This window comes from Hakea prostrata, chromosome 3 (genome assembly GCF_041222555.1).
Source record: "Hakea prostrata isolate BN-2017 chromosome 3, UWA_Hpros_2, whole genome shotgun sequence".
Classification (NCBI taxonomy): Eukaryota; Viridiplantae; Streptophyta; class Magnoliopsida; order Proteales; family Proteaceae; genus Hakea; species Hakea prostrata.
Genome location: NC_142602.1, coordinates 4905744 through 4932458, shown reverse-complemented (window position 1 = coordinate 4932458; position 26715 = coordinate 4905744). Strand labels below are relative to the sequence as shown.

At 39.2% G+C, this 26715-nt stretch overlaps 1 protein-coding gene across 4 annotated transcripts in view; it reads left to right on the top strand.

Annotated features, from left to right (window-relative positions):
• LOC149020229 (hyperosmolality-gated Ca2+ permeable channel 2.3-like) overlaps positions 1 to 24312 on the top strand; it is a 37977-nt gene extending 13665 nt beyond the window's left edge. For 3 of the 4 annotated variants that reach the window (XR_016172172.1, XR_016172171.1, XR_016172170.1), the window contains 5 exons: positions 7583 to 7859; positions 16603 to 16878; positions 21096 to 21329; positions 21837 to 22967; positions 24179 to 24312. Coding sequence is in view for 1 of the 4 variants with exons in the window: in XM_089148339.1 (XP_089004465.1) it covers positions 7583 to 7859; positions 16603 to 16878; positions 21096 to 21329; positions 21837 to 22004 (955 nt within the window). In the remaining 3 variants the exon portion in view is untranslated. Of the gene's footprint in view, positions 1 to 7582; positions 7860 to 16602; positions 16879 to 21095; positions 21330 to 21836; positions 24081 to 24178 lie in introns of those variants that run through there. The other variant, XM_089148339.1, reaches the window with a different exon arrangement.
• Positions 24313 to 26715: the final 2403 nt, after the last annotated feature.

The window sequence follows — 26715 nt, the reverse complement described above, 5'->3', positions numbered from 1 at the left end:
ACAATTTGAAATCAAGGATCTTGGACCCCCCTTGAAATACTTCTTGGGGATTGAAGTGTCATGATTCTTGTTGAAATAAACGATTGTAGTAGAATGGCTTATTGATCCATGATCTCAAGCCCTCTATTTATAATTAAGTGGAAAGTAGACTATTACAAGGAATAGAATTTTACATGAATGCAAACTCTAATTTAACTCCTATACAAACTCTTATTAGACTCCTAATAGAATCCAACACTCCCCCTCAAGTTGAGGCATGGATATCACACATGCCCAACTTGACCAAAAGAGTATAAAACATCTGTCCTGGTAAACATCTGCAATTTGATCTTCAAACTTATAGATTACTTCTGCCTTATAGACTTCCATTTGCTTTGTCCTCATCTTTACTGCAACTTTATGTCTCCAAGGAAGAATGCCAAAAAAAAAAGGTAGAATCTTCAAATGTTGAGAAGACTAAATTTCTGCACAAATCTGAGGGAAAATATATTTTTGGGGTAACAATTGCTAGGGTAAAACAACCAAAGTGAAACTTTTGATTTGTAGCAATGTTAGATCTTTAAAGGGAAAGTTTGCCAAGGGACAATCTCCAAAGGTAGGGGAAAATTTGTCAAGATAAGTGACAATCTCCAAAGGTAATAGAGATCAAGTTCTGCAAAGGTCAAACGACAAATCTTTTGCAAGGTTAGATCTCCGAAGGAAAGATGTCAAGTTAAGGGGCAAATCGCCAGGGTTAACAGAGATCAAGTTCTGCACAGTCAAAAATATAGCTCTATAGCAATGTTAGATCTCCAAAGTAGAAGATTGTGAAGGTAAGGGACAAACTTTCAAAGGTAACAAAGATCAAATTCTACATAAGGAAGTCTACATGAAAGGCATTGAATTGTAGACATCTTCAATCTCCCCCTCACGTGTAGCTTTACACGTGGGAAAACAATAACAAAGGAAAGGAAGAAATTGTAATGGTAAGATGAAAGTATCAGGAAAACAAATCTAGAGAAAATGACAAAATTTGATAGGTGGATGATCGAGCCTACGGTGCCACTGATGAAGGTTTGATATTACCGAATGGACCGGATTAGAAGATGTAGTCAAAGCAGAAGTAGATCCTCCAATCGGCTCGAGCAAATAAAGTCCATTTACCACTACCAATCTCCTTCCCCGTGACCAGATCCGGAAGTAGCAAGGTAGGAGTTGGTAGGGGTAGTAGAGGAAGCAGTGGTCGAGGCTGTACCGGCAGTAGAAAACTGCAGAATACGTCGCAGAGTAACGAACTCCTCCTGTGAAAAACCAACATCTGAAGAGGGTGTGGTGGAAACTATCTCAGAAAGATTAGCCTGTGGTTTTCCCTTTCTTTGTGCTCGTTTTTGCTCAAAATCAGCAGGCTTCCCATGCAGTTTCCAACAATTTTCCTTGGTATGATATGGTTTGTGACAGTGCTCACACTTGACAATCTCCTTAGCCGGATCAGATTTAGTGTGAACAGACTGTAAAGCTGATTTCTCCATAATAGGAGTATGAAGCATGACTAATCGACAACTTTCCTCACACTAAACAAGAGCACTGTTCTAGTGTAGGAAAGGGAGAACGACTTAAGTCTTGCACTCTGATCTGATCGTACTCCACGTTCAAACCTGCCAAGAAGTCATATACTCGAATCTTATCAATGTACTTCTTATATGTCGCCACATCATCTGGATTAGTGGGGTGATAATCCCCATAATGATCCAACTCTTGCCAAAGAGATCGCAATTCAGCATAATAGTGGGCCACAGTTAGTTCCTTTTGGGTAGTCTCATGAAGCTTCTTTCGTAGCTCATAAACCTGTGCATCATTCCCCAACTGTCGATATGTTTCAGTAGTAGCCTTCCAGATTTGGGCTGTAGTATCAAGTAATAGGTAACCTCGGGCAATATTTGGATGCATGGAATTCAAAAGGAATGACATAATAAGAGAGTCATTTGATATCCATTTATCCTGTAAAACACCTACGGTAGTGGGTTTGATAGTGGTGCCCGTAATGTATCCAACTAGTCCTCTTCCAGCAATAGTCAGGTAAGCAGATCGAGACCAGATCAAGTAATTTTTGCCGTCAAATCTTACCGAAAGAGAATGAAGAGTGGGAAAATATTTGGATCTAGTGGGAGCAGTAGTATCATTTGTGGCTGCCATGTTGAAAGAATTGTCTGCAGTTCTTCAGTCTTCACCCCTTGAAAAAAAACTAAAACGTTGCAGAATGCAATAGCCAAACAATAATATGATCAAATCTCCTTTTTCCCTTCTTCTTCTTCTCCTTTTCTTAACAGAATCGTAGATTAGAAGAAAAAGAGAAAGAAAAAAAAAATAATATGGTTCGGTCAAAGAGAACCGAAATATGGTCTATATTTGGTTTGGGAATTTGAAAAAGAGAAAAATCTGGTTCGGCCAAAGGACTGGTTTGGTTTATTGAAGTGATGGGCTTAAAGGGATTTTATCATCGTCCCTGGCTTAAAACAGATCGCAAATCAAAGTGAGGGACTTAAAACAGATCGCAAATCAAAGAGAGGCAAAGGCGATGGTGAAAGCAAATTATGAAAAACAACTCACAGTCCCTGGAAGCTAGAAGCAGATCGATTCTTTCTCTTCCTTTCTTTTTCTCTTTTTCTTTTTCTTTGGTCGATGGCGTAAGCAACGATGAGAGCAGCACCAGTAGCAGCGATGGTGGCAGCAGGGTTCCTCTTCTCTTCTTCTTTCCTTTCCCTCCTTTTGGTTTTGGAGATCGATAAGTGCAGAAAATTTCTGAATTTGAGTTTCTGCGATAGTTGCAAAAAAAAAATCTGCGTTGGTTGTAGAAAAAATTCTGCAATTGTTGCAGAAGAAAGAATGGTTGTAGAAAAAATTCTGCAATTGTTGCAGAAGAAAGAACTCTACGACGGTATTACAGTTGCAGAAAATTCCTGCGATGGGTTTTGATCCTTTTCTATGACAGAGACAGCAAGAGAGGCGAGGAGGTAAGTTCGACACTCTTCTCTCTTTTTTTCTTCTTAATTCCCTAATCGAGATTAGGCTCTGATGCCATGTTGAAATAATCGATTGTAGTAGAATGGCTTATTGATCCATAATCTCAAGCCCTCTATTTATAATTAAGTGGAAAGTAGACTATTACAAGGAATAGAATTTTACATGAATGCAAACTCTAATTTAACTCCTATACAAACTCTTATTAGACTCCTAATAGAATCCAACAATTACAAAATGGAATAAGGAAAAAGAAAAAAAAAAATCTGTTAAAAGGAAGTGTTTTGTTAAATTGGTTAAAACAGATGGAAATGTTGGGTTGTAAACTAGTTAATTCCCCTGCTGAGCAAACTCGTAAGTTGAGAGAAGATTGTGGTCCTTCTCTTATTGATGCAGGGAAATAGCAAAGACTAGTGGGGAAGCTCATCGGGAAGCTTATCTATCTCTCTAACAGTACTCTTAATTCGACTAGGTATCACCTATGCAGTTGTGTGGTGACTAGTGAGTTAGTCATGTGGAGGAGTTAAAATAAAAACATGTTTTGACTTGGTGAAGTGCAAAATTTAGGGCTACAGCTTGTTGGGTATATGAAGTATGGTTGAGAAGGTGGTTCAAGAGTTGAGATTTGATATTGAGGCTCCTATGTGGCTTTATTAATTAGGATCATGCTACTCCTCCTTACTAGGGCATCCAGACCTTTGTAGCTCTCTTAGAGTTTGATATATATATATATATATTTGGATGAATAAATAATTAAATTGAACAAACAAGGGAAATACAAAGAGAAGGGAAAAGAGAAGGGGGGGGGGGCAGAAGCCAATTAGGAGGATGGCTTGGAGGGAAGAGGTGAGACTCTAGGAACTAACAATAAGCCTATTCTTAGGGGAGTCATCAACTGGGTGATGGGGAATAGTAAGAAATTTGGAAGAGACATCAAAACAGATGGCATTCCAAATCCTATCGAGAGGCCGAGATTTGGAAGTCCATCTCCTAAGATTGCACTCCCACCACAAATGATGGATGGTGGCTCTGAAGACTAGCTTACCAACTTGGTCGCATAAGGAGGATCCGGAAAAGTTTCTCAAACACCAGACCTAATCTCGAGCAAAGCCGTAGGAACGCCTCGGCCTAGGCCAAATGGAAGAAATGGCTTTCTCCCAAAGAGAACGGGAGAAAGGACATAAGAAGAAGAGGTGATCGAGGTCCTCTGAACCATTCCAACAAAGGGTACAATTAGGGATAACTAGGATTTGGCGACTAATGAGGAAGGATTGAGTGGGGAGTGCAAGGTTGATGGCTCTGCAAAGAGTGAGGGAATGGCGGGAGATGTGGGCTTTGAACCAAACCAAAGGGGCCCAAGGGATAAGGGGAGAGGGGGTCTGAAGCAGGTGGTAAAGGATTTGGAGGTAGAGGGGAGCTAGATGGTACTGTCACAAGCTAAGGCCTCAAGGGGGGGGGGGGGAGGGAGTTCCAGACTTGCGTGAGACTCGGGTGGGGGGGGGGACCAAGAACCATTGGTGATGGAGGAGGAAAGGGGGCCGGTTTTGGGGATGCGGGTTTCGTAGGCAAAGTAGGGACGAGGAGAGTGAGTAGGATATCCATCGGATGCCACAGATCAAGCCAGAAAGATGTGGAGGGACCAGAGTAGATTTGGACAAAGATAGCAAAAAGAGCTCGAGGATGAAGGAGTAAGAGCTTCCTCCAAACCCAGGAAGGGTTGGAGGGGATAGGAGTAATCAAGATAGAATCCGATTTGAGAATGTGAGAGTAAAACCCAAGAAACCCAAATGAAATTATGCTTGGAGGCAATCTTCTTGATAAGTTTCAGGAGGCAAGCCATATTGACATCAAGGATGCAACGAATTCCCAAACCCCTCCTCTGACTTAGGACAACAGATAGCAAACCAACTAATGGGGTGGAGGAAACAAGAGGATTCTTGACCTTTCCAGAGAAAGGCGCAAAAGAGGGATTCAATGGCACAGATAGAAGATTTGGGGATGGGAAAGATACCACACCAATAAAGATAGGAAGATTAAGGACATAATGGATGAGCACCACTCTGCCAGCAAAGGAACTAGGCCTTTTCTGAATGTGGTCAAGCATCGGGGAGCAATGGTGGCAAGTAAGTCTACTAGGAATAAGGGGGAGACCGAGATAGGTGATAGGAAAGGAACTAGGCTTAAACCTAGTGAGCTGCAGGAGAGAAGTTTGACAGAATTGGAGACACCTAAAAGGAAGAGGGAAGATTTATCTAGGTTAACCTGGAAGACCGAAAGGGACTCAAAATTGGAGAGAGCTGCAAGAATGGATGATATAGAAGAGTGATCGGCTTTGGAGAAAATTATGAGATCATCTGCGAAGGCAAGGTGAGTGAGCTTGAGGGATTTACATTTGGGGATGGGGGAGATAAGGCGTTGATCAATTTTGGCTTGGAGGAGACGAGAGAGAACGTCCAGAGCCAAGGAGAAGAGGTAGGGGAGAGAGGACAACCTTGACGGATACCAACCTGAGAAGTGAAGTAACCACCAGGGGAACCGTTAGTGATGAGGGAAAAGTGAGGGGTGGAGATGCAGATTTCGATGCAATGAACAAAGGAGGGAGGGAAGTCCATGGCAGAGAGAACCTCACTGATGAAATCCCAACAAATGGAATCAAAAATTTTGTGGAGTTCCACCTTCATAAGGGCAGCCAAAGTGTGGGCGGCTCTGTCAAACCCTTTAACAATCTCCACACAAAGGAGGATATTATATGAAATACTTCGGCTGGAGATGAACACAGATTGGTTTGCACTCACAAGTGAGGGAATGACTAGCTTAATCCGGTTCACAAGGACCTTAAAGATGAACTTTATAGATGAGGTTATAGAGGAAAATAGGAAGAAAATCGGAAAGAGAGGAGGCCCTAGGTCTTTTGGGGATGAGGGAGAGGAAGGTTTGGTTAATGGAGGAGAGCTGAGAAGGATTGAAGAAGAAACTACGAATAGCACGGACAAGGCCATCCTCAATGAAATCCCAGGCAGCCAAGAAGAAACCCATACTAAAGCCATCAGGGCCAGGGGCTCCCATGTTTTTATATTTAATGTGTTCATCCCTTACCATATCCTTCCTAGTTTTTCAAGGCATCCATCTTAACATCCTCATCTACACACAACTTCTTAGATTGACACTTCTTAATTGCCAATATTCTACCCTATTCATCAATAGCTGATTGTTTATAATGTCCTATAGAGCTTTCCTTTAAGCTTTAGAGGAATATGTTGATTACACAAGCCTCTAGATACACTTCTCCACTTTAATTCTCTGAACATCATTCTCTTTGTCCACTTCTTTATTTATGATTGACTCCAGAAATTTAAAATATTCACTTTGCTATAACTCTCTTTACTTAGTTCATACTATTTCAGTCATAGCAACAACAACAACAACAATAAGCCTTGTCCCAAGTAAATGGGGTCGGCTACATGCTAAAATAACACATACTCCATTTTCATTCTATTAATCCTAAAGCCTGTTGTTTCAAAGGTTGATCTCCATAATTCTAACTTGGAGTTGGTCCAATGCACCAAAACATCATTGGCAAAGAGCATACACCATAGGAATTTGTCTTCAGTGCTCATAAAGTTGTAGAAGGGAGAAACAAGATAAGAGAGAGACATTGAAGATTGTTGCCCAGAAATCCACCTATGAGTTGAAGGAATTTGCCTTGAGAAAAGGATGTGTTTTGTGACAGCTTTTATGGTGGCCGCTGCTATTCTACAGGTTTTTTTGTCAGGGTTTTCACTTTTGTAAAGTTGGTGTGGTTCAAAATTTAGACCGAAATGTTAACTTGAATGGCTGAAACTTTGTATTGCAGCTATTGTTGCAGACATTTGGCAAAACAAGAACCTTCCATATAGAACACAGATTTGACTCATTTCTTAAAATTTTGAGTCCTTGCTCATTTTGATTGAGAGAATCCTTCATTTAGCAGCTGCCGGATTAAAGGCTTGGTGGTTGACTGTGGAGTATCCACTTCAAGATTTGGGTGAATTTGAGCAATATTTAGGCAAATTCTGAATTTGAAAGTATGCTTCTTTTCTAGAATGATTCTTTACAAGAAAATAAGGTAAATATATATTGGTTGGTGTTCAAATTTTTGAATGTTACACATCATAAGCCAATCCACAACCTAAATGGTTGAAGACTTGAAGCCATATCACCACTTGAGTGGCAGAGCCTTTTTTTTGGGCCCCCCCTCAAGTTAAATGATTCAAACATGTACAATGGTGAAATAGGAAGTTCCTGAAGTTTCAGGGCATAATTCCACTAGTCAGCCTGTTAACTAGTAAGACAAAAGATTATTAAGGCCCAACCTCTGCCTATCTTATTTTAAAGGCCCAAATTTTATCTGTGTCTGTGTTATTCTGCTTGATCCTGTTCCTATGAATCTATGATACCCCTCCAAAGGGTAAGTGCTACTATTTTCTTTTCTACAATATGGTAATTTTTAGGAAAAATTGCATTCTTGCATGTATTAATTTATTGTGTTTTGCAGCAAGCAGATCAACTTTATTGTCAGATAACCATTTCATTCCCTAATGTGCAGAACATTTGTCAGTCAAGTTATCACAGGCTATCTTCCCAGCCTCATTCTTCAGTTGTTTCTGAAAACGGTGCCTCCCATCATGAAGATCCTTTCTTCTATTCAAGGGTCTGTCTCCAATAGTGAAATAGAAATAAGTGCATGTAAAAAAGTACTTTGGTTTACCATATGGAATATTTTCTTTGCAAATGTACTGTCTGGCTCAGCATTCTATCAGTTCTCTATTATTCTTGAGCCCAGAATGATCCCACAAAAGCTGGCTATAGCTGTTCCAGCACAGGTGAGGACATATTCCCTCTTTCTCCTCTCAACTTCCAAAGAAGTGGTTAGCAGACAACAATTTTTATTTAAGTCGACAACCATTTGAGATAAAATGCATTGCTTTAGTGTTCTTTTCTTTCATTCATGATTACTTCTTGCCATTGTGATCTGATCATATTTTAGGATTTCCTTGGTCAATTGCATATGTTGAAGTATACTTAAATTGGAGTTTTACTGTTCATGTTACTGTTCACGCGAACAGTGTTTTTACTGTTCACGTGAACAGTAAAAACCAACTTTCACTGTTCACGTGAACAGTATTTTGCTGTTGTTTTGATTATATTTTCTATTTCTAATGTGGGAATCTTGCTACATAAGTTTTGGGAGTGTTTTAGAAAGCATAGTTTCTATTTTGGTGGTAGTTTCTATTTTCAAAACTTTCTATTTTAGGAGTTAGGAAGTTACTAAAGCTGTAATATTTTGTTTCCTTCTTCTGAGGACAATTACTTGTCTCTCGTTGTATTAGATTCATTAGAAGCTATAATAAGTGCTCTGTGATTCTAGACTCTTTAGCTAAGAATCAGTCTTTTCTATTAGTTCCATCTCTCTTCTCTTCTTCTTCTTCTCTCTTTTCTTTGTTCAAGTTCAACTGCTATTTTGATTGTTTAAAGCTTGTTTTCTAACATGGCATCAGAGTTTTTTTGAATCAAAATAGTGTTGTTCTCAATATTCTCTTCTGAAATTTTTTTTCTTTTTCTGTTTCCTTGGTGTGCGCCACCTAATGCTGTATATTATGGACTGTTAGATCGATATTCATGTGACTGATCTTCTCTACCTATTACCTTACTCTTACCGTTCCGAACTTGGATACCTTTGTTACCTCTCTCTTTTTTTTTTCCTATTCTGTCCTAGGTTGCAGAATTTTTTTCCCGCTCATTCTACTTCAAGTTTTGGAAACCGATTTGGTGCTATCTACCTCGGTTTAATGTCTTCACTTATACGTGACTCAATCGTGAGTACGGCTGAATCAAAAGGATCTCAAGGAGATCATGTAACGTTCAAATTACATCTATCAAGCTCAAGGTAGTTCTAATTACTTCTTGTGGTCCAAGTGGTTCGGGTGTACATACTTGCAAAGGTAAGCTTAAGTTCATTGAGGATGAACCTCCGCCAGGCTCGACAAATCATATTTTAGTTGGATCCAAGATGATGCAATCATCAAAATTTGGATGTGGAATAGTATGGCACCTGATATTGCGCGAATGTTATGTTCCATAAGGCTGCAATGGAATATGGGATGATTTGCAAGAGACTTATTCCCAGCTAAAAATATGACTCGGATTTTTAGTATTTATGAAGCTATTTCAATTTCAGCAAGTTGACAAGTCTCTGCAGGATTATTACAACTCCTTTAAAGGCATGATGGAGGAATTGAATGTCTTTCAACCTCTCACCACCGATATGAGAGCTAAAGGCCCAACAAATGAATTTTTGTGTCTAAGTTTCTTGCGATTGAACCCCGACTGAAATCCAAGGACATCTTCTTGCTGGTGAGCATGTCCCTAATCTTAGTGAAGCATATTCTAGACTTCACGTATTGCCTTGCTCAAGGGAGTTCTCCAAACAAAAGTTCTAGGAAAATTCAGCCTTCACTACCTCTTTGGAAGGGGCGTGGTCGTGGTTCGGGGGAGTTAGTGGTCTTTTGGAGGTCGTGGTGTTCATGTCTGATAAGACATCTCGACTTTGTACTCATTGCGGTAACGACACTTGTGGAGCTTGTTGGGCCTCATGGAAACCGAGTGGGCGGACCTTGCCAATCATGTCGTTTCGATGGTGGTCTAATCCGTAGCAAACAACGATGTGGTTCGGATCTTCTTCGGGGACTTGTCTAAGACTCTAAGAGATGATGTGCCAAATCCTTCGCCGATTGCAAAATATTCCGGCGCTTCCACTCCACTAGTACTTCGCTGCCACACTTTCTCATACACTACACGCTTCTCACTTCTACTCCCACCCCTTGGATCATCGATTCAAGGGCCTCTTCCCATATGACTAGTAAGTCACCACTTTTTAGCTCTTTTTCTAAATCTACCACTAAAAATTCTGTTGTCATAGCTAATGGGACTTCCACACCTATTCTAGGCTTTGAAAGTGTTTCTCCTACACCTTCTCTTACTTTATCATCCGTACTTCATGTTGCTAACTTTCCTTTTAACTTATTATCTGTTAGTCAACTAACTAAAGCACTAAACTGCTCTGTAACTTTTACTCCCACTTATTGTGTTTTCCAGGACCTTCACACGAGGAAGACGATTGGTGGAGGGTGTGAAAGGAACGGACTCTACTATCTGGACTATGCTACCCCTATTGCGGCTCTTTCTGATGATTGTGTAGATGCTCTCCGGTGGGCACCGTCATTTAGGCCATCTGTCTTTACCTAGATTAAAAATTTTATTTCCTTCTTTTAAATCAGTGTCTAGATTAAATTGTGAAGCGTGTGAGTTAGGGAAGCATCATCGTGCCACCTATCCTCCACGCTCTATCTCTTGTAGTGAGTCCTTATTTTCTCTTGTTCATTCCAATATTTGGGGCCCTTGTAGAATTAGTAATAGGCATGGTTTTCGATATTTTGTTACTTTTATGGACGATTTCTCCCGTCTTACATGGTTGTTTCTTTTAAAGGATCGGACAGAGTTCTTAACTACATTTAAAAGTTTTATTCATGAAATTCGGACTCAATTTTCTCTTCCTATTAAAATTTTTCGGTCTGATAATGCTTTAGAATATGTGCAACATGATGATGATATATCTAACTTGTGTGATTCTCTTGGAATGATTCATCAAACCAGTTGTTCATTCACTCCCCAACAAAATGGAGTGGCTGAATGCAAAAATCGTCACCTCTTGGAGGTTGCACGCGCTATTTTGATTCAGATGAATGTTCCAAAGAGTTACTGGTGTGATCCAATTTTGACTGCTGGTCATTTAATTAACTGCATGCCTATGCCTTTGCTTTTTGAAAAATCTCCTTTTTCAATTGTTTTTCCCAATAGAGAACCGTTTTCGGCTCCACCCAAAATTTTTGGTTGTGTGTGTTTTGTGCACATACCACATCCTTTGGATAAACTTTCCCCCCGTTCTATTAAGTGTATTTTTCTTGGGTACTCACGCACTCAAAAAGGTTTTCGCTGTTATGATCCGGTTCTTCGCAAACAATTTACAAGTGCGGATGTGACCTTTTTGAAGACACTCCTTATTATCTAAGTCAATCCGTGTCTCCGTTGAAAATGTTTTGGATGATACTCCTCCTATTCCCTCTTTAGTTCCTTCCACCGGCAATGTTCCTCTACGGGTGTTTATCGGCGAAGACATAAGTTGCCAGAACATATTGTGGATAGTAGAGTTCCTCCTAACAATATTAGCGGCTCTCCTTTAGTGGAGCCTGAAGCTGGCCCTACGGATGTTCCTTCTTCATCCTCTCCACCGGCGGATTCTTCTAGTGGAGATCCCACTCTGCCTTCGATGACTTACCAATTGCTTTAAGGAAAGGTACTCGTACTTGCACTTTACACTCTAACATTGTTTATCCCGTTTCCAATTTTGTTTCTACCTATCATCTCCCTCCTAGCTTTCGTTGCCTTGCTTTGTCTGCATGTCGCCGTTCATATTCCAACCCATCATACCGAAGCTCTTAAAATTCCCCGGCTGGAAAGCCGCATGGATGTGGAAATGGATGCTTTACATTCTCGTCATACATGGTCTTTAGTCAACTTACCTCCTGGGAAAGATGTGGTCCGCTGTCGGTGGGTGTATACAATTAAGTACCATTCTGATGGTACGGTTGAAAGGCTTAAGGCCCGCTTGGTGGCTAAGGGCTATACACAAACATATGGTGTAGATTATTTTGAGACTTTTTCTCCTGTGGCAAGACTTAATTCTGTCCGTGTCTTGATATCTTTGGCTATGAATTATGATTGGACTTTTTTCAGTTTGACATAAAAATGCATTCTTATATGGTGATCTTCATGAAGAAGTTTACATGGAGCAACCTCCGGGGTATGTTGCTCGGGGGGAGGACGTGTTCGTGTTTCAGGCTTCATAAAGCGATTTATGGACTCAAACAGTCTCCACGGGCTTGGTTCGAGAAATTTAGCGAGCCGTGGAGTCTTTTGGTTTTGTCGGTGTTATTCGATCACTCTATGTTTGTTGCGGCGGGTGATTGTGTTGTCATTATGGCGGTTTATGTTGATGATATTGTCCTTCGGGCAATGATGATGCAATCCATACGTTAAGGCACACTTACAAAAATCTTTCCAAACCAAAGATTTAGGTGATCTACAATATTTCTTGGGGATTGAAATGATCCGCAGAAAAAAGGAGTAAGTTTGTCACAAAGAAAGTATGTGTTAGATCTTTTGCCGAGACCGCATGCTTGCTTCTAAACCTAGCGACATTCCCATGGATCCTCAATTGAAGTTAGGCGTGATGATGGTGACTTGTTAGATGATGTCCATCGTTACAAAGATTTAGGTGATCTACAATATTTCTTGGGGATTGAAGTGATCTCGAAGGGTAAGTTTGTCACAAAGAAAGTATGTGTTAGATCTTTGACCGAGCCGGCATGCTTGCTTCTAAACCTAGCGACATTCCCATGGATCCTCGCTGAGTTGGCGTGATGATGGTGACTTGTTAGATGATGTCCATCATTACAAGAGTCTTATTGGGAAACTTATTTATCTTCCTGTTACTCGTCCTAATATTTCTTATTCCGTTGGTGTGTTGAGTCGCTTTATGCGTCTCCTAGGAAGGCTCATTGGGATGCGCGATAAGGTGCTTCGGTACCTCAAGAGTGCGCCGAAAAGGGCTCATCTATCGACCAAATTGGAGTATGGACTTGGTTGCCTTTTCGTGCGATTGGCTGGATCCGCATTGATCGCCGGTCAACCACAGGTTATTGTACTTTTCTTGGTGGAAATCTTGTGACTTGGAAGAGTAAGAACAGTCCACCATTGCTCGATCTAGTGCTGAGCTAGTATAGGGCTATGGCCCACACCGCTGCTGAATTGATGTGGCTTCGTTCATTGTTAGAGGAAATAGGATTTCCGTTCGCCCCTATGAAAATGTTTTGTGATAATCAGGCAGCCACTTACATTGCTAGTAATCCGTGTTCCATTAGAGAACAAAGCATATAGAGGTAGTTGTCACTTTGTGCGTGATGCGTGAAGAAGAACCTTATAGCAACTCCTTTTGTGAGCTCTATGCCAACTAGCTGATTTGTTCACCAAAGCTCGTTCGACCAAGTTTTAGTCTATCCGTTGCAAGCTGGCTGGGAGATTTGTATGCTCCAGCTGAGGGGGAGTGTTGAAGTATACATAAATTGGAGTTTTATTGTTTCGTTCGTTCCGTGAACGTAAAACAGCTTTCGTTCCGTGAACAGTATTTTGCTGTTGTTTTGATTATATTTTCTATTTCTAATGTGGGAATCTTGCTACATAAGTTTTGGGAGTGTTTTAGAAAGCATAGTTTCTATTTTGGTGGTAGTTTCTATTTTCAAAATTTTCTATTTTAGGAGTTAGGAAGTTACTAAAGCTGTAATATTTTGTTTCCTTCTTCTAGAGGACAATTACTTGTCTCTCAAGTTGTATTAGATTCATTAGAAGCTATAAATAAAAGTGCTCTGTGATTCTAGACTCTTTAGCTAAGAATCACAGGTCTTTTCTACTAGTTCTTCATCTCTCTTCTCTTCTTCTTCTTCTCTCTTTTCTTTGTTCAAGTTCAACTGCTATTTTGATTGTTTAAAGCTTGTTTTCTAACAGCATATATTTCCAGTAAGTAGCATCAGCCATATATGTGTGGAGCTGAATCTCATCAAAGCATATGATGTCACATATAATACTATATCTCACCATTAACATATATTCTAGAAAAGCTATTGGGGGGGGGGGGCTCTATGGCCGTACACTCTTTCAATAGAAACATAAAAGTGTTCACATTAGGAAAGAAGTATACTAACTGTTGTAAATTTGGGAGGAAATCTCCCTTGAGATAGCTAAGTAGGCATTCTGAGACTTCCTTTCTTAAGAAACAGCATAATGTAGAAGACCCTATTCGAATAGTTATAGGTGTCCCACAAGACAGAAAACTCTAGTCTAGAAATCCCATTAGGAATAAGCTCCTCTGGGTACCCACCGAGAAAGGTCTCTTCACTAGTGCTTTGTCTTGGCACCAAATCTGCTCCTCTCCTAAGATTCCTTAGTTTATCCTTATTTGGTTCAAAAGCCATGTGCCTTGGCAAGCTTCTAACTGAAGATACCTTTCCTATTGCCCTCCACCCAATCCCTCTCATAAACTGTCCAATCCAAGTTTGCACCTTCTGCATCTACTGCTATGAAGACAAAAATATCACTCAAAACCTATTTGGCTGCTAGCTGTTACCTCCATTTGGTCCCAATCTAGACCTCCACAGCCCTTTGACCTTGAATGCCACTTTATGGATTATTCGATAGCTGATTCTGGAAGCTTATGTTTGGTGCCTGCATCTCCTAGATTTGGACTGAATGTTACTTGGAAAGCCATCTGCGAGGATGTTAGGTCTAAGCTTTCTCTTCTTCCCCTAAAACCACTTGTAGATTCCCTAGGAAACAGGCTTATTGTTGTTAGTTAAGGTGTTGATACTACTTTATTGTTTCCTCCTAGGCTAGCTTGTAAGATTTCTAATCAGACAAGACCTAATCCATCATCCCAATTAAGGGTGGTCATCATCCTACAGTCACTTGAAATGAACTACAGTGATCTTGTTTTGAATGTGGCAAAGTAGGCCATTGGAAAAATGCATGCATGGTCTCAGATGCTCTCCTGGAGAATGAATAAGTGCTTCCTTGGACCAAAGACCAACATACATAAAACTTATTAAGTAACAAACTAAAAATGGAGGAGTGAGAAGTGTTATGGATCAAGGTGCAAGTAGAAATAGGATGGTAGGGAGCAAGTCTAACCAAAAAGGAAGCTAAATTTCACAATATAACCCCAGCTTGTGCTCTCTCAGGTTTAGCTCTTTTTTTCCCTTGTCACCCTTTACAAACATAACCCAACCAAGGTTTGTTTTTCCACTACAATAAGCCCAATTCTGTATTTTACATTTTGCTGCATCCAGATTCCAATTTTCAGCATCTAAGCAGTCAACAAGTTACAGTAGATGGCCTATGATAGGTTACACCAAAGCTTTATGAGTCATATCTGGGAATTGTCCCACCAAGTAGTGATCAAAACATAACCCAACCATGGTTTGTTTTTCCATTAAAATAAGCCCAATTCTGTGTTTTACATTTTTCTGCATCCAGATTCCATATTCAGCATCCATGCAGCCAACAAGTAACAGTATATGGCCTATGATAGGTTACACCAAAGCCTCATGAATCATATTTGGGAATTGTCCCACCAAGTAGTGATCAAAACATATCACTGGAGCCCATTTATTGCTGGACCATTTGTATGCACCGGGCAATGGAAGGACCAAGTCCAATAGCTGACTCTTCTTTGTTGCTTTCATCCTTCTTTCTCCTCCATCTGTAGCACCCATCCTCCCACCAGGGGAAGATGACTATTAACTTACTGTTTTGGATTTTTCATGGCTCCATTAAAAATTGATAATGAAGTGGAACATTTTGTTGTATTTTATGTTGCATGGGCTTGTGTCATAGCAGTTATGACGTCTCATGAGAACTATGGATTTGGTACAAACACATGTTGAGTTGTCCTGATTCCAAATTCCAATTTGGGTAAATAAAGTATCATTACTGAAAATCCTAGCGACAAAGAAAGAATGTACATGGAGGAAGAGAGGTGAGGGGGGAGCAGCCTTTATCTAGTAGGCGAGGAGGAGGAAGTAGGACCCCAGCTAACAAAAATAAGGTTGTTCCTTGGGGTGTTTACAGCAGGGGGCAGGGGGGAGTAAGTGGAATCTAGAAGGCACATCAAAGTGAGAATGAGATGCGGTGACGAAACCTGATAAAGATTGCAGAGTCATCTGATTTTCTGTCATTATGTCATTATTCCTTTTTCTAACTCTTTCAGCTCTTAAGGTATACCTACTTAGAAGGCCAAGGTTTTCTTATGGTTTCTACATGTTTAAGGATTTTATAATTTTTGTTTTTTGTTAAATACTTTACTATTTTATTGATAAGAAAACAATACAAGCTAGTGATTCAGCAAGAACAAGAACAAATAGTCAATCTAGAATCCACACAGAGTTCATAGCATATAACAGATATGGAAGTATGTCTTCCACAGAACATAATCTTGGACAAATATGTAAAAGGGATAGCCTACCAATGCACTTTTAGATGACGTGCACAATATAATGCTGCAAGTAAACATTTGTTTTTTATGAGGATCAAGTGTTTCAACTCATTTCTCGTATAATGTACATATCTTACCTTTTCAAACTAAATATTTGTTAACAAACCACAAATTTGGAGATGGTACCTTAAAAAAAAAAAAATGAAAAGTTGGAGGAGATTATGTTTATGTTTCTGGGAGAGTTGAAAGGTTAAAAAATGAGCGGATTATTAATTTCCAGTGTTGGTTGCCATCATGACTGATAAATGGTGTATATGATTTGATTTCTAGATGTTGCATTTTTCTTGACCATATTCCAAAATCATGATTTTTAGATGGCATCTGTGACTTTAATTAGAATATGATAACTGATTTGCAGTATCTTAAGATTTGAGGCTAAACTATTGTTCCTTAATTTGGTGTAGGCATCCTTTTTCATTGCCTACGTGGTCACATCTGGATGGACCAGTGTATCGTCAGAACTTTTCCGTGTGATTCCTCTTCTTTGTTATAATTTACAGAGCTGTTGTTCGAGTAGTACTGATGATGACTTTGATGTTCCGGCTTTTCGCTTCCACAGTGAAATTCCAAAACTTCTTTTTTTTGGGCTTCTTGGAATTACGTACTTCTTTCTAGCTCCACTGATTCTGCCCTTCCTCTTGGCTTACTACTGTCTTGGATATATTATCTACCGTAACCAGGTTTGTCAAAGCATCTCTGCCTTGCTTGTGCATTTCATAGATAATTCATTCTTGTTTTATCATTCGAAGAAAATATCATTGGTGACCTTGACAACTCTTATGTTACTTTATCTAGAGCTATGGATAATGATGCTAAACTGTCAGGAAAAGGTCGGATGGATCGGTAATATACTGGTTTGTAGCACATGTATCATATGTTCAGCAGTCCCTATCATCCATCAATTGCTTGTGCTTTGGACTTAAATGTGGTGCAGTTTAACTCAGTGTATATTCCATGCATAGTTTTTCACTACATGGGATTTTTCGAAACCTCGTTTGGATGGTTAAGTTTGAGCAAATTTGAGGCTTATTTAGTGTCCAATCAAGTTGGTGGGCTGGCACTGTGATGATAGATTTGAGTGCCCATTTGAAGCATTTCCTGTCGGGATAATGCCCAGAATTTGGTTAGATTCTCAAACAAGGTATGCTTCTATTAGTTGTGAATCCAATTAACAGAGGCGAAACCAAGATTCAACATGGTTGGATAATGAGAATCCGGATCACCTACGCCTTTTCACCACACATTGTGTGGGCCCATATGGGGCCCTTTGAGAATCCCACCTCTGAATTAATTTATCACATTCGAACGTGGCTCACCCATTAAAAATATAGGTAGATTATTGATAATGACATTTTTACCTTACAAAATATAGGTAAATTAAAGCATGAGGATCACTAACAAGAGTTGCAATATAAAATCAAACGAATTATGATAGTTAGTTACCCTACAATTATAGATATTCCAATTCACAATATAGAATCAAATAAAAAGAATTAAAATATGAGAGAGAGAATAATTGTGGAGAAGATTTAGGAATGAACTCCTAAGATTGAGCTTTTCCAAGTTTACCCTAGGTGTGTGTGAAGAGAGAGGAGAGAATAAATAGGAAAGAAAGTGAGAGAATAAATAAAGAGGAATTTTAGGGATTGAGGAGTTAGTTTCTAATAGGAATTTAACTGCTTTTTCCTTAAATATATGGTTTTAATCGTAACCCTTGGATAATTATTGAGAATGACATACCCGTTTTCTTTACCTTAAAAAACCATTTCCACTTTTTATTGAGAATTTTTTTTGGGGGGGAGGGGGGGGGGGGGGAATTAACATCTTGGGTGACTTGAAGCAGTTTCTTAGTATGGTTGGACCAGATCAATCCACTTTGGAGATCCAAGCCAAGAAGCAACTGGCCCAACCTGATTTTCTGGCCTCTCAAGTGGGCTTGTAGAGTACATGAGAGTAATCTTTTATTTTATAGCATACCCAGTGCACAATGTACTCAGCCTTATTCTCACGTTATGGAGAGAGGCTGTTTCCTTATTTGAACCTGTGATCACTAGGTCCCAATGGAGCAAACTTACAATGGTGTTGAGGCCCGCTTTCCTAATGATCTTATATTTGGATAGATTACGTGATGCAGTAGGTAATATAACATAATTGGTGAGAATTAGATTGGGGCTGGTTTATGACTTATGATTAGAAGTTCTGTGGCCTGCCCCTCTTTTTTCCTGCAACTTGGGACCTCCCTCTCAGTGTTTGGATAACCCAAATAGGGTTTTCAACCAAGGGATGGCACCAGTTGGTGGTCTGATGTATAACGTGGTGGTGGTGATCATTCTTGGGCATGAAATGGATCCTTACACATGGAGTTTGTAGGCTTTCCTGACTGGATGGATCCCTTCCCTGAATCTGTCATTTTGTCACTAGAAGCCTAGAGTGACATACTCATGGTCTGAAGGGTGATGTTGGCTAGCATTTCTTCCTTCTGGGAGTTGAACTGTAAATAACTTCACTATTGGGCACCATAATGTAGGGTAGGGATGAGGAAATTTGACCCCATTGCCCAAATTACTGATGTAGTTGATTTGGCATGGTTGGACCGGAGGGTGCAACTGGAGACCTAGGTCAAGATGCATATGGCCCAACTTAGTTTTCTGGACTAAAGGTTCTGAGAAACTACATAGTGTGGAAAGCTAATGTAGGTATTATATTGTGGACCACTGTTGTATCCTGAGGTCAAAGCTTCGAAACAGCCTCTCAGCATAAGTTGCTGGTAAGGTTGAGTAGGAAATAGCACCTCAGACTCTACATCTGTGGAAGCTTTTGGCATGGGGTTCACCCATAGTTGTGGAGGAATTACCTTGATTTTGTCCTCTCTGCAACCACTTTTGTCCCTGGATCACCTTGTCAATGTGAACTAGGATACAATGTTCTGATTCAAGTTTATACTAATTTCGTAGTAGAATAGGTTTCTATTTTGAGATGTCTTGTTTTCATATTCTCATGTATACGATGTAGAATTCTTCAGGATTGAGTGAAATAAGAGCGAGCATGTTTATTGTTACCAGTATTGTGCCAGTGCTGGCCGAGTAGACAAAACTAAACCACTTATTAGTGTTTGGGTGGTTTAGTGAGTAGTGACCACATCCAATACCTTTGGAATCCTGAATCAACAATGGTCCTTATGTCCTGAACTAGAATTCTCAATCTCTTGCTGTTTAGGGGCTAGAAAATTAGACCAAAAGAGTTTGAAGTTACAGGTCATTCCTACTACTGGAAAGTTGTACCAGATAGATAATAAATAAATTAAAAAAAAGGGCAAACTGGTCCTGGAGGCTTCTGCACAAGCAGGGTTTTTTTATTTTTATTTTTATTTTTTATTATTTATTAAGTGAAAGAAAACATTCAGTAAAACTGTAAAGAGTTATTCTGTAAGATGTCTTTTTGTAAGCAATTCTCATGCTTTAATTTACCTATATTTTATAGGGGTAAAAATGTCATTATTAGTAATATACCTATATTTTAATATGTGTGGGCCCACATCTAAATAGTACAACAACAACAATAAGCCTTGTCCCAAGTAAATATGACAAAAAAAAAAAAAAAAAAAGAGGTGAGACCCCAGTGGGTCCCACATGGGTCATACAATATGTGTGGTGAAAAAATGTTAGTGTTCCCCCGATGGAAAGGTGATCTGGACTCTCATTATTTGTCCCCTCCCCCCCCCCCACAAATGTTGAATCTTGGCTCCACCCCTAGCTAGGAGGCTGTTTTGATGCCTTGACCTCAGCTTACAACCGTGATCCACTAACTAGTGAGCAAACAGCCACCCCTTACAAAAAGTCTAGCCAGATATTAGACATTAAATGTAGAGGGGATCTGATTTTTGATTCCTAGAAGAAAACTTCTTGTTTTGACAATCACAAACCTTACCGTTTCCAAACGATCCTTTTAGGAATCCACATAGTTAACAATGAAACTCAAATATGTTGTTGACCAAAAAAAAAAAAACTCAAATATGTTGATGTTTGATTCTTTTTTTTTTTTTTGGGATGAATGAATAATTAATATTAAAGCAGCAAAGAAAAAAACAAACAAAGGAGGGGAAGAGGGGGGGGGCAGCACAGGGCTTTAAGGGGGGGGGGAGGATACAGAGAAGAGCTGAGACCCCAAGAGCTAACAATTAACCTATTTCTAGGGTTGTCAGTAACTGAGGGATGGGGGAAAGAGAGCACTCTAGAAGAAACATCAAAATAGATGGCTTTCCAAATCAAGTCTAAGGATCGAGCTTTGGAGGTCCATCTTTTGAGGTTGCGCTCCTTCCAAATGTTTGATTCTTGTTTTGGCATTTCTAAAGCTTTTATAGTATGGATTATTGCTAATAGTCACACTGCATTTCAACTGTTGTTGTACTTGATTCTTGATTCATCTTAGTTGGGCTAGGAACTAAATGGGATGCTGGTTTTTAGGAATTTGGATCTAATTAAATGGAACATTTTTAGTTTCTCCAGATCTTGCAAATTCATTGTCTGAAAAGTACTTGCAAATTGCTGGGAACATAGCTTAGGTGACTACCTCAGCATCTTGGTGACTTGACAACTAGTGTCAACTTGGTCAACTAGGTAGGTGTTTGGTTGGCTCGGCCAACTTGTCTTCAGACCCTTTCCAATGCCTTGGGTTGCCTTGGTGCCATGACAACTATGTTTTGGAGCAACTTTCTTGTAATCTTCCTGTTTACTAGTGTATGCCTTTATTCTCCGTAGATGTGATTATTTTATTTTTTTAATTTTATTTTATGCACCTCATTGGATTCGTGTAATACATATTCTAATAAAAGTTTTCTGTATCATTTGGAAGCAGTTATATGTAGTTTGCACTAATGCTGAGGGAGTTGATTGTGCAGTTAATGAATGTGTATGAGCCCAAGTTCGATACCTGTGGGAAGTTCTGGCCTATTGTGCACGACTCAACTATATTTTCACTGATCCTGATGCACATCCTTGCTGTTGGCTTATTTGGGCTGAAGAAGCTTCCTTTAGCATCTAGCTTATGTATCCCTCTTCCAGTTCTTACTCTCCTTTTCAACGAGTACTGTCGTAAACGGTTCTTGCCCATCTTTGCAGCATATCCTGCTGAGGTAGGTTTAATTGTCTTGAGTCTAGTATAGTCATCTCATTTCACTCTCCTACGTTGGATTGACTAAAATTATTCTGAAACACAATAAGTGCTGCCTTTTATTATATTACTCTTTCTGGATCAGATTCTTTTTATAATTGCATTTCATTACTTCAGCATCCAAACGGACATGGTCCCCACTTCCCCCCCCAACCCCACCCAAAAAAGAAAAAAAAAGAGATAGAAGAAGATAAAAAGAAAAAAATGCAGCTGTGTTGAATTCTTGAAAGCAATCAACATTTAATTTTCCCTATTATATCTGATCAATGCAGACAGAAATGGGGCTGGTCTGTCTGGGCAATGTCCAGCTAATAGGAGTTCAAATATTTTCAACTGATCTTTTTTTTCTTTTAATTCTTATGCTGCCTTCCTTCAGTTCTATTTATGATTTCTTATGTTTCTCTTCTGGTTCTCTAGCCCTAAGGGTTTTGGGTCCTTCAAATGACCTGATTCATTTCTCTTGGTCCAGTGTTTGATAAAGAAGGACAGAGAAGACCATAATAATACTGCAATGACTGATTTTCTCGACAAACTGGTCACTGCTTATCGAGACCCATCTCTGATGCCAATGGAGCGTTCCAGTGATGTTGAGGATTACAACACTCCCCTCCTCCATTCTAGAGAAGTGTTAAGGTAGTGAAACGGGCCTTGCTACCTTATGGGAGATGGCAATGATGGTTTTGGTGCATGGTGATAAAAGAAGGGATGGCCTGAGGTTTGTGTCCGCTGCATGCATAATATCCTCATTTAGATTTTTTGGTTCCATATGCTCTATTGTTTTTTTATTCTTATTTTTTGTCATTTGTTGATGTGAAATTATTATTTGTAAAAAATATCATAAGATGAGTGTAAAGTAAGCAAGATGACTTCGTGTGCTGACTTGAAGATCTAAGTTTTGACTTGTATCCGTGATCTGAAAAACCACACTGGGGATTACTGAATTTAAATCTGAATATGAATCTTCAACTCTCTTTTTTTGGGTACAATGGAGGGTTTTTTTTTTTTTAATTAATTTTTAATTTATTATGTTTTTAATATACAGGGGATGGGATATTATATATACAGGAAGAGCCAGATCCATGACCTCTTCACTAAGTATTGGTCATTACCTAGCAAATCTTCAACTTTGATTCAAACAGAATCGTTGGTCTATCATGTTTGAAGATTTTGTTGATTATTTCATCGTTGAGAGCATCAGCCCAACTCCTGATTCTACTCTCCCTCGGATGCTTGTTCTCCAGATTGTTTTCTAGGGATTTGGTAGGTCTTATGGGAGTCCCGGAACCAGAGAATGGTTTTAACTTCCAAGAATGTCTAGAATTGAAGTTGGGCGACCACTGCATTCAACTCAAAAAATTTCATTTGCAGCAAAAACTGCGAAGGACATTGGAGAATTGATACATCCATTCGTGTGAGATGGGAGAAAGTGATCAGCCATGAGAGCTTGTTTGATGGTAACCGATCTAGATCCTTTCCAAACAATTGGATATGTGAACTAAAAACATATAGATAAGGTCAGGTTTCTGTTCAAGCTCCTTCTCACACACGTATGATGTGAAGTAACAAGGAAAGACAGAAGAAGAAGAAGGAAAAACAGCAGGTATAACGTGGTTCATCTCATCTAGTTGCTGCTGAGGGTTTTTGACTATTTTTAAATAACCTATACAGGTTTGGAGATAATTCATACTAGTCTAGGATTTGTTTGCTTGAACGACTATCTTTACAATAACTTCTCTGATCAGAATCACATACATTAACTGGGTTCTCCACTGAGGCATTAAACATCCTGCGATAAATCACAATGGCTAATGACAGAAAGAAAAAAAACCAGTCGTCTGTTTTCTTGTTTTTTAGGAGTGAAAGAATTAACATTTTTCTTATTTTTCAGAAGAACAATGGATGGAGAAACAAAAGCGTGAGATTTCAGGTAGAAAGTCTGACCCAAAAACGTTTTCTCTGGCTAGTCTTGGACTGACTCGGTAGGTTAAGCCAAATTTGCACTCGTGTAGCGTAGAAAAAGGCTAAGCAAAAGGTAAAGAGTGATAATGGTAGGGTTGCTTTGGACCCAGTTTCTGACATCTCCTCAACGATTGAATCAATCAAATGGGAGAGATGGGTTGTTTTAAGATATCTAAAACCTAAACCTAGAGACTCTATGCGATTGTTCTCTTCCAGCTTGGTTTCTCTCCTTTTGTCCTATGCGATGAAAAGGCTATACAGCTTTTTCTCCAAACCTTATCTTGTAATTTTTTTTCTGCTGATGTTTGATGTTTGATGTTTGTTGGTGATGACACAGATGGTAATGGTGATTCGATTGTAGATGGTTTTAGAATACCATCTTGCCTGTTTAAAACCCAACAAATCTTTTCTTTCTAATCTTTTTGGGGTTAGAAGAAACCCTTCATAGTAAACCTAATTTTGTTCCCAAAACTTTATTACTCAAGATGCAGAGAGAAGAGATGCTGGGCTAGCAGACAAATACCAGAGTGTTCCACAAGCAACAAAGCAACTTTTATCTTCTTTGCATCAGCGTTTTATCTCTTGAAAACAAAATATTGAATTGTATCAGCAAGTTTTGTCTGTATACTAGACTTGATTAGATGCCTTTACCAATCATACTAATGAGTTTGATCAATTTATATGGATTCAAAGCAACACAGGTTCATTTTCAGGCCCACCTTAACTGTTCAATGGGAGTAATATTCAATTGTTATGTGTTGAAAAATGATTGAGATGTTGATAATTCAAGAGTGAAAAAAACATGATGATCTGTGAAAACTTTTGCTAATGTGTTCTTTGTGATCTCTGTAGTGAAGATGAGATGGGTTTTGGAATTCCAGTTCGATCTCACATACAAATTAAGAGCATGCGCGAAAGAAGTGATTGACAACATCTCTTTGTCCTCTCTGCTTAAGCCTTAAGCAGTGCTGGATGTGGAATGAAAAATGCATTCTATATAGCTGAGATTATATAAGAACATAACTCTCTTAAGGTAATTTCCTCTTATCTCTTCCCCTGTTATTGGGTGGCATTCTGGCAAAGGGAACACAGACTTCAGGTAGACTGAAACCCTAGAAACCATATGAGAATATATTAATTCGACTTACCTTGTTCTGCTTTGGACGATATGACTTTTTGATATCATATCTTGCAGGTGACACATTGATTACCCTTGCATGACGATTCCCAACCCAAAGCCTCGAAATCCTCCTTGAACAACGCGATGTGCCACAACTCAGTCCTACCATGCTTCATGATTGAAATGCCTAACATTGAACAAGGTTCTTTTTTTTTATATTTGTTGGCTTCAGCTGACCATCCCCTGTATTCAAAATATAATTTTTTTTTCTCCGCCAGAAGATCATTTTATTTAACAAAAAGTGAGAAAAAAGGGGAAAGAAGAGAATACAAAACTTCACATATCAGCAACTATCCCTACTCTGCAGCATATAACTGCTGCCAAATTCCCAAAAAAGAAAAAAACCATGCCCAGAAACCTGCACTTAATCCCAACAGAAACTAAACTTGAAGCAATTGATATGTTTGACTGAGCCATTTTGTAAAGAAGTTAGGAATTCTGCTCTGTATTCAATGTAGCTGATGTGTCTTTTGATTCGTGGGCAATGGTGGTCAATATATAAAGGAGAAGCTTTAATTTGCTCCCCATTAATATAGCATACATCAAATCCCTCCCCTCTTTCTGATTGTCATTGTTGGTTCTGGATGTCTTGGATTCTGGGAATCGCGAATGAGATTGGAATTTATTCTATTCTCATGAGTTACGTCTGAAGAAACTGATACCAATGCTATCTAACACATCAACGCCCAATTCAAACTTCTCTGTCCCCTTAAAGGGTTACACCCTTTATTTAAATCACCTCAAGTCAGAATAAACCCAAGTAACCAAAGATAAGGATAGGCAAATGTGACTAGATGATCCAGACCCGTGTTGTCTGTGTGATAAGGAATCTCTATGTTAAGTTAATGAGAACAGGGGAGGACCTGCAACATGGTAAGGATTGATTTCCTAAAGTTAAGGTTATACGATCATTTTCATGGAAATTGGATATGGGTTTGAGCCAAAGTCAACACAAAAGCCCCACAGAAGATGATGAAATGCTAAAAAGAAGTAAAGATCTGAGATAATTATTAAATGAGGTAAAGGTCTATGATCGGATACCCTTCAGTGCCAACTTTAGTGGCTTGGATTTGTGTGCTTTTGGTGGAGTCGTGAAGCTTTGGTAAATCTCTTCATTGGCAACAACTAAAGCAGGATTATCAGACTTTGAAGACTCTTTGGAAGTTATCACTAAGTCAACCTAAACCATCAGAAGGGGAAATATCTTCTGTAGGAGCTAAAAAGAGGCAGATAACAGCAGATATAGAAGTATTAGCCCTTCTGTTCATTGTCTCATTGCTTATAAACTTGAAACACTTAGTCCAATAAGAGCTTGGGATAGCCAGGGCAGAGCAGCGCAGGCTTGAAAGGGTGGGATTGGTTGAGCTCTTCAGAATTAATAGATGAGATGAGCGTCCCATCACAATATTCCATTCATCTGATCCAGTCTCTTTTCCTCCCAGGAATAAATAAAATAACAAAACTGGAGAAGAATTGAAGGAGAAGCAAAGAAGCATAGAGATGTGATGGAATTGAAGCACCCAGATCATTGACCGGCGGAGAGGGATGGGCACTTGGCTTTAGCACTAGAGGATGGTAAGCATGATGAAGATGTGGGCAAAAGAAGGGGCAAAAGCTATGGTTGAAAGTTGTATGAAATCAACAAATCAAGCCTTTTTGAGATTTTGAATAGTTATCATATCTAAAGTTGCCATTCTTATATTCATATTTACATAAGAGGAGGAATTGTTTACATTTGCGTTGTTTGGGGAGGATTTCTAGGCTTTGGGCTAGTCTGCTTGCTCACCTCATCCTATTTTAATTGTTATCTTTTTCTGATTTTAGTTGTCTTGCAACCACTCCCCCACTTCTACCAAACCTCATTATATACCTTATGGACCTTTGCTCTGGTTTTTAAACTTGAAATAGCCAACTCTCAAATTAGTATATAATCCTAATTCTCAATTGGGTGTTAGGACTAAGGTTTGAGCAGAAGGCTGCTTAAAGCATTGCACCCTAAATATCTAGTTCGGAATACTTAAATCGTTGCTTGTAACTAATACTTATAAATAACTCTAAGTTCTGGTTAATGAACTCTTTTATAAGGCTCATTGATTGTTAGATCATAACTAATTCGGTGTTCTATATTAGAACATAAGGTGGATATGATTCAAATATCTCAATCTTGCAAAGAAACAAATGAGATAAATTCAATACTTCTTGTTAAAAG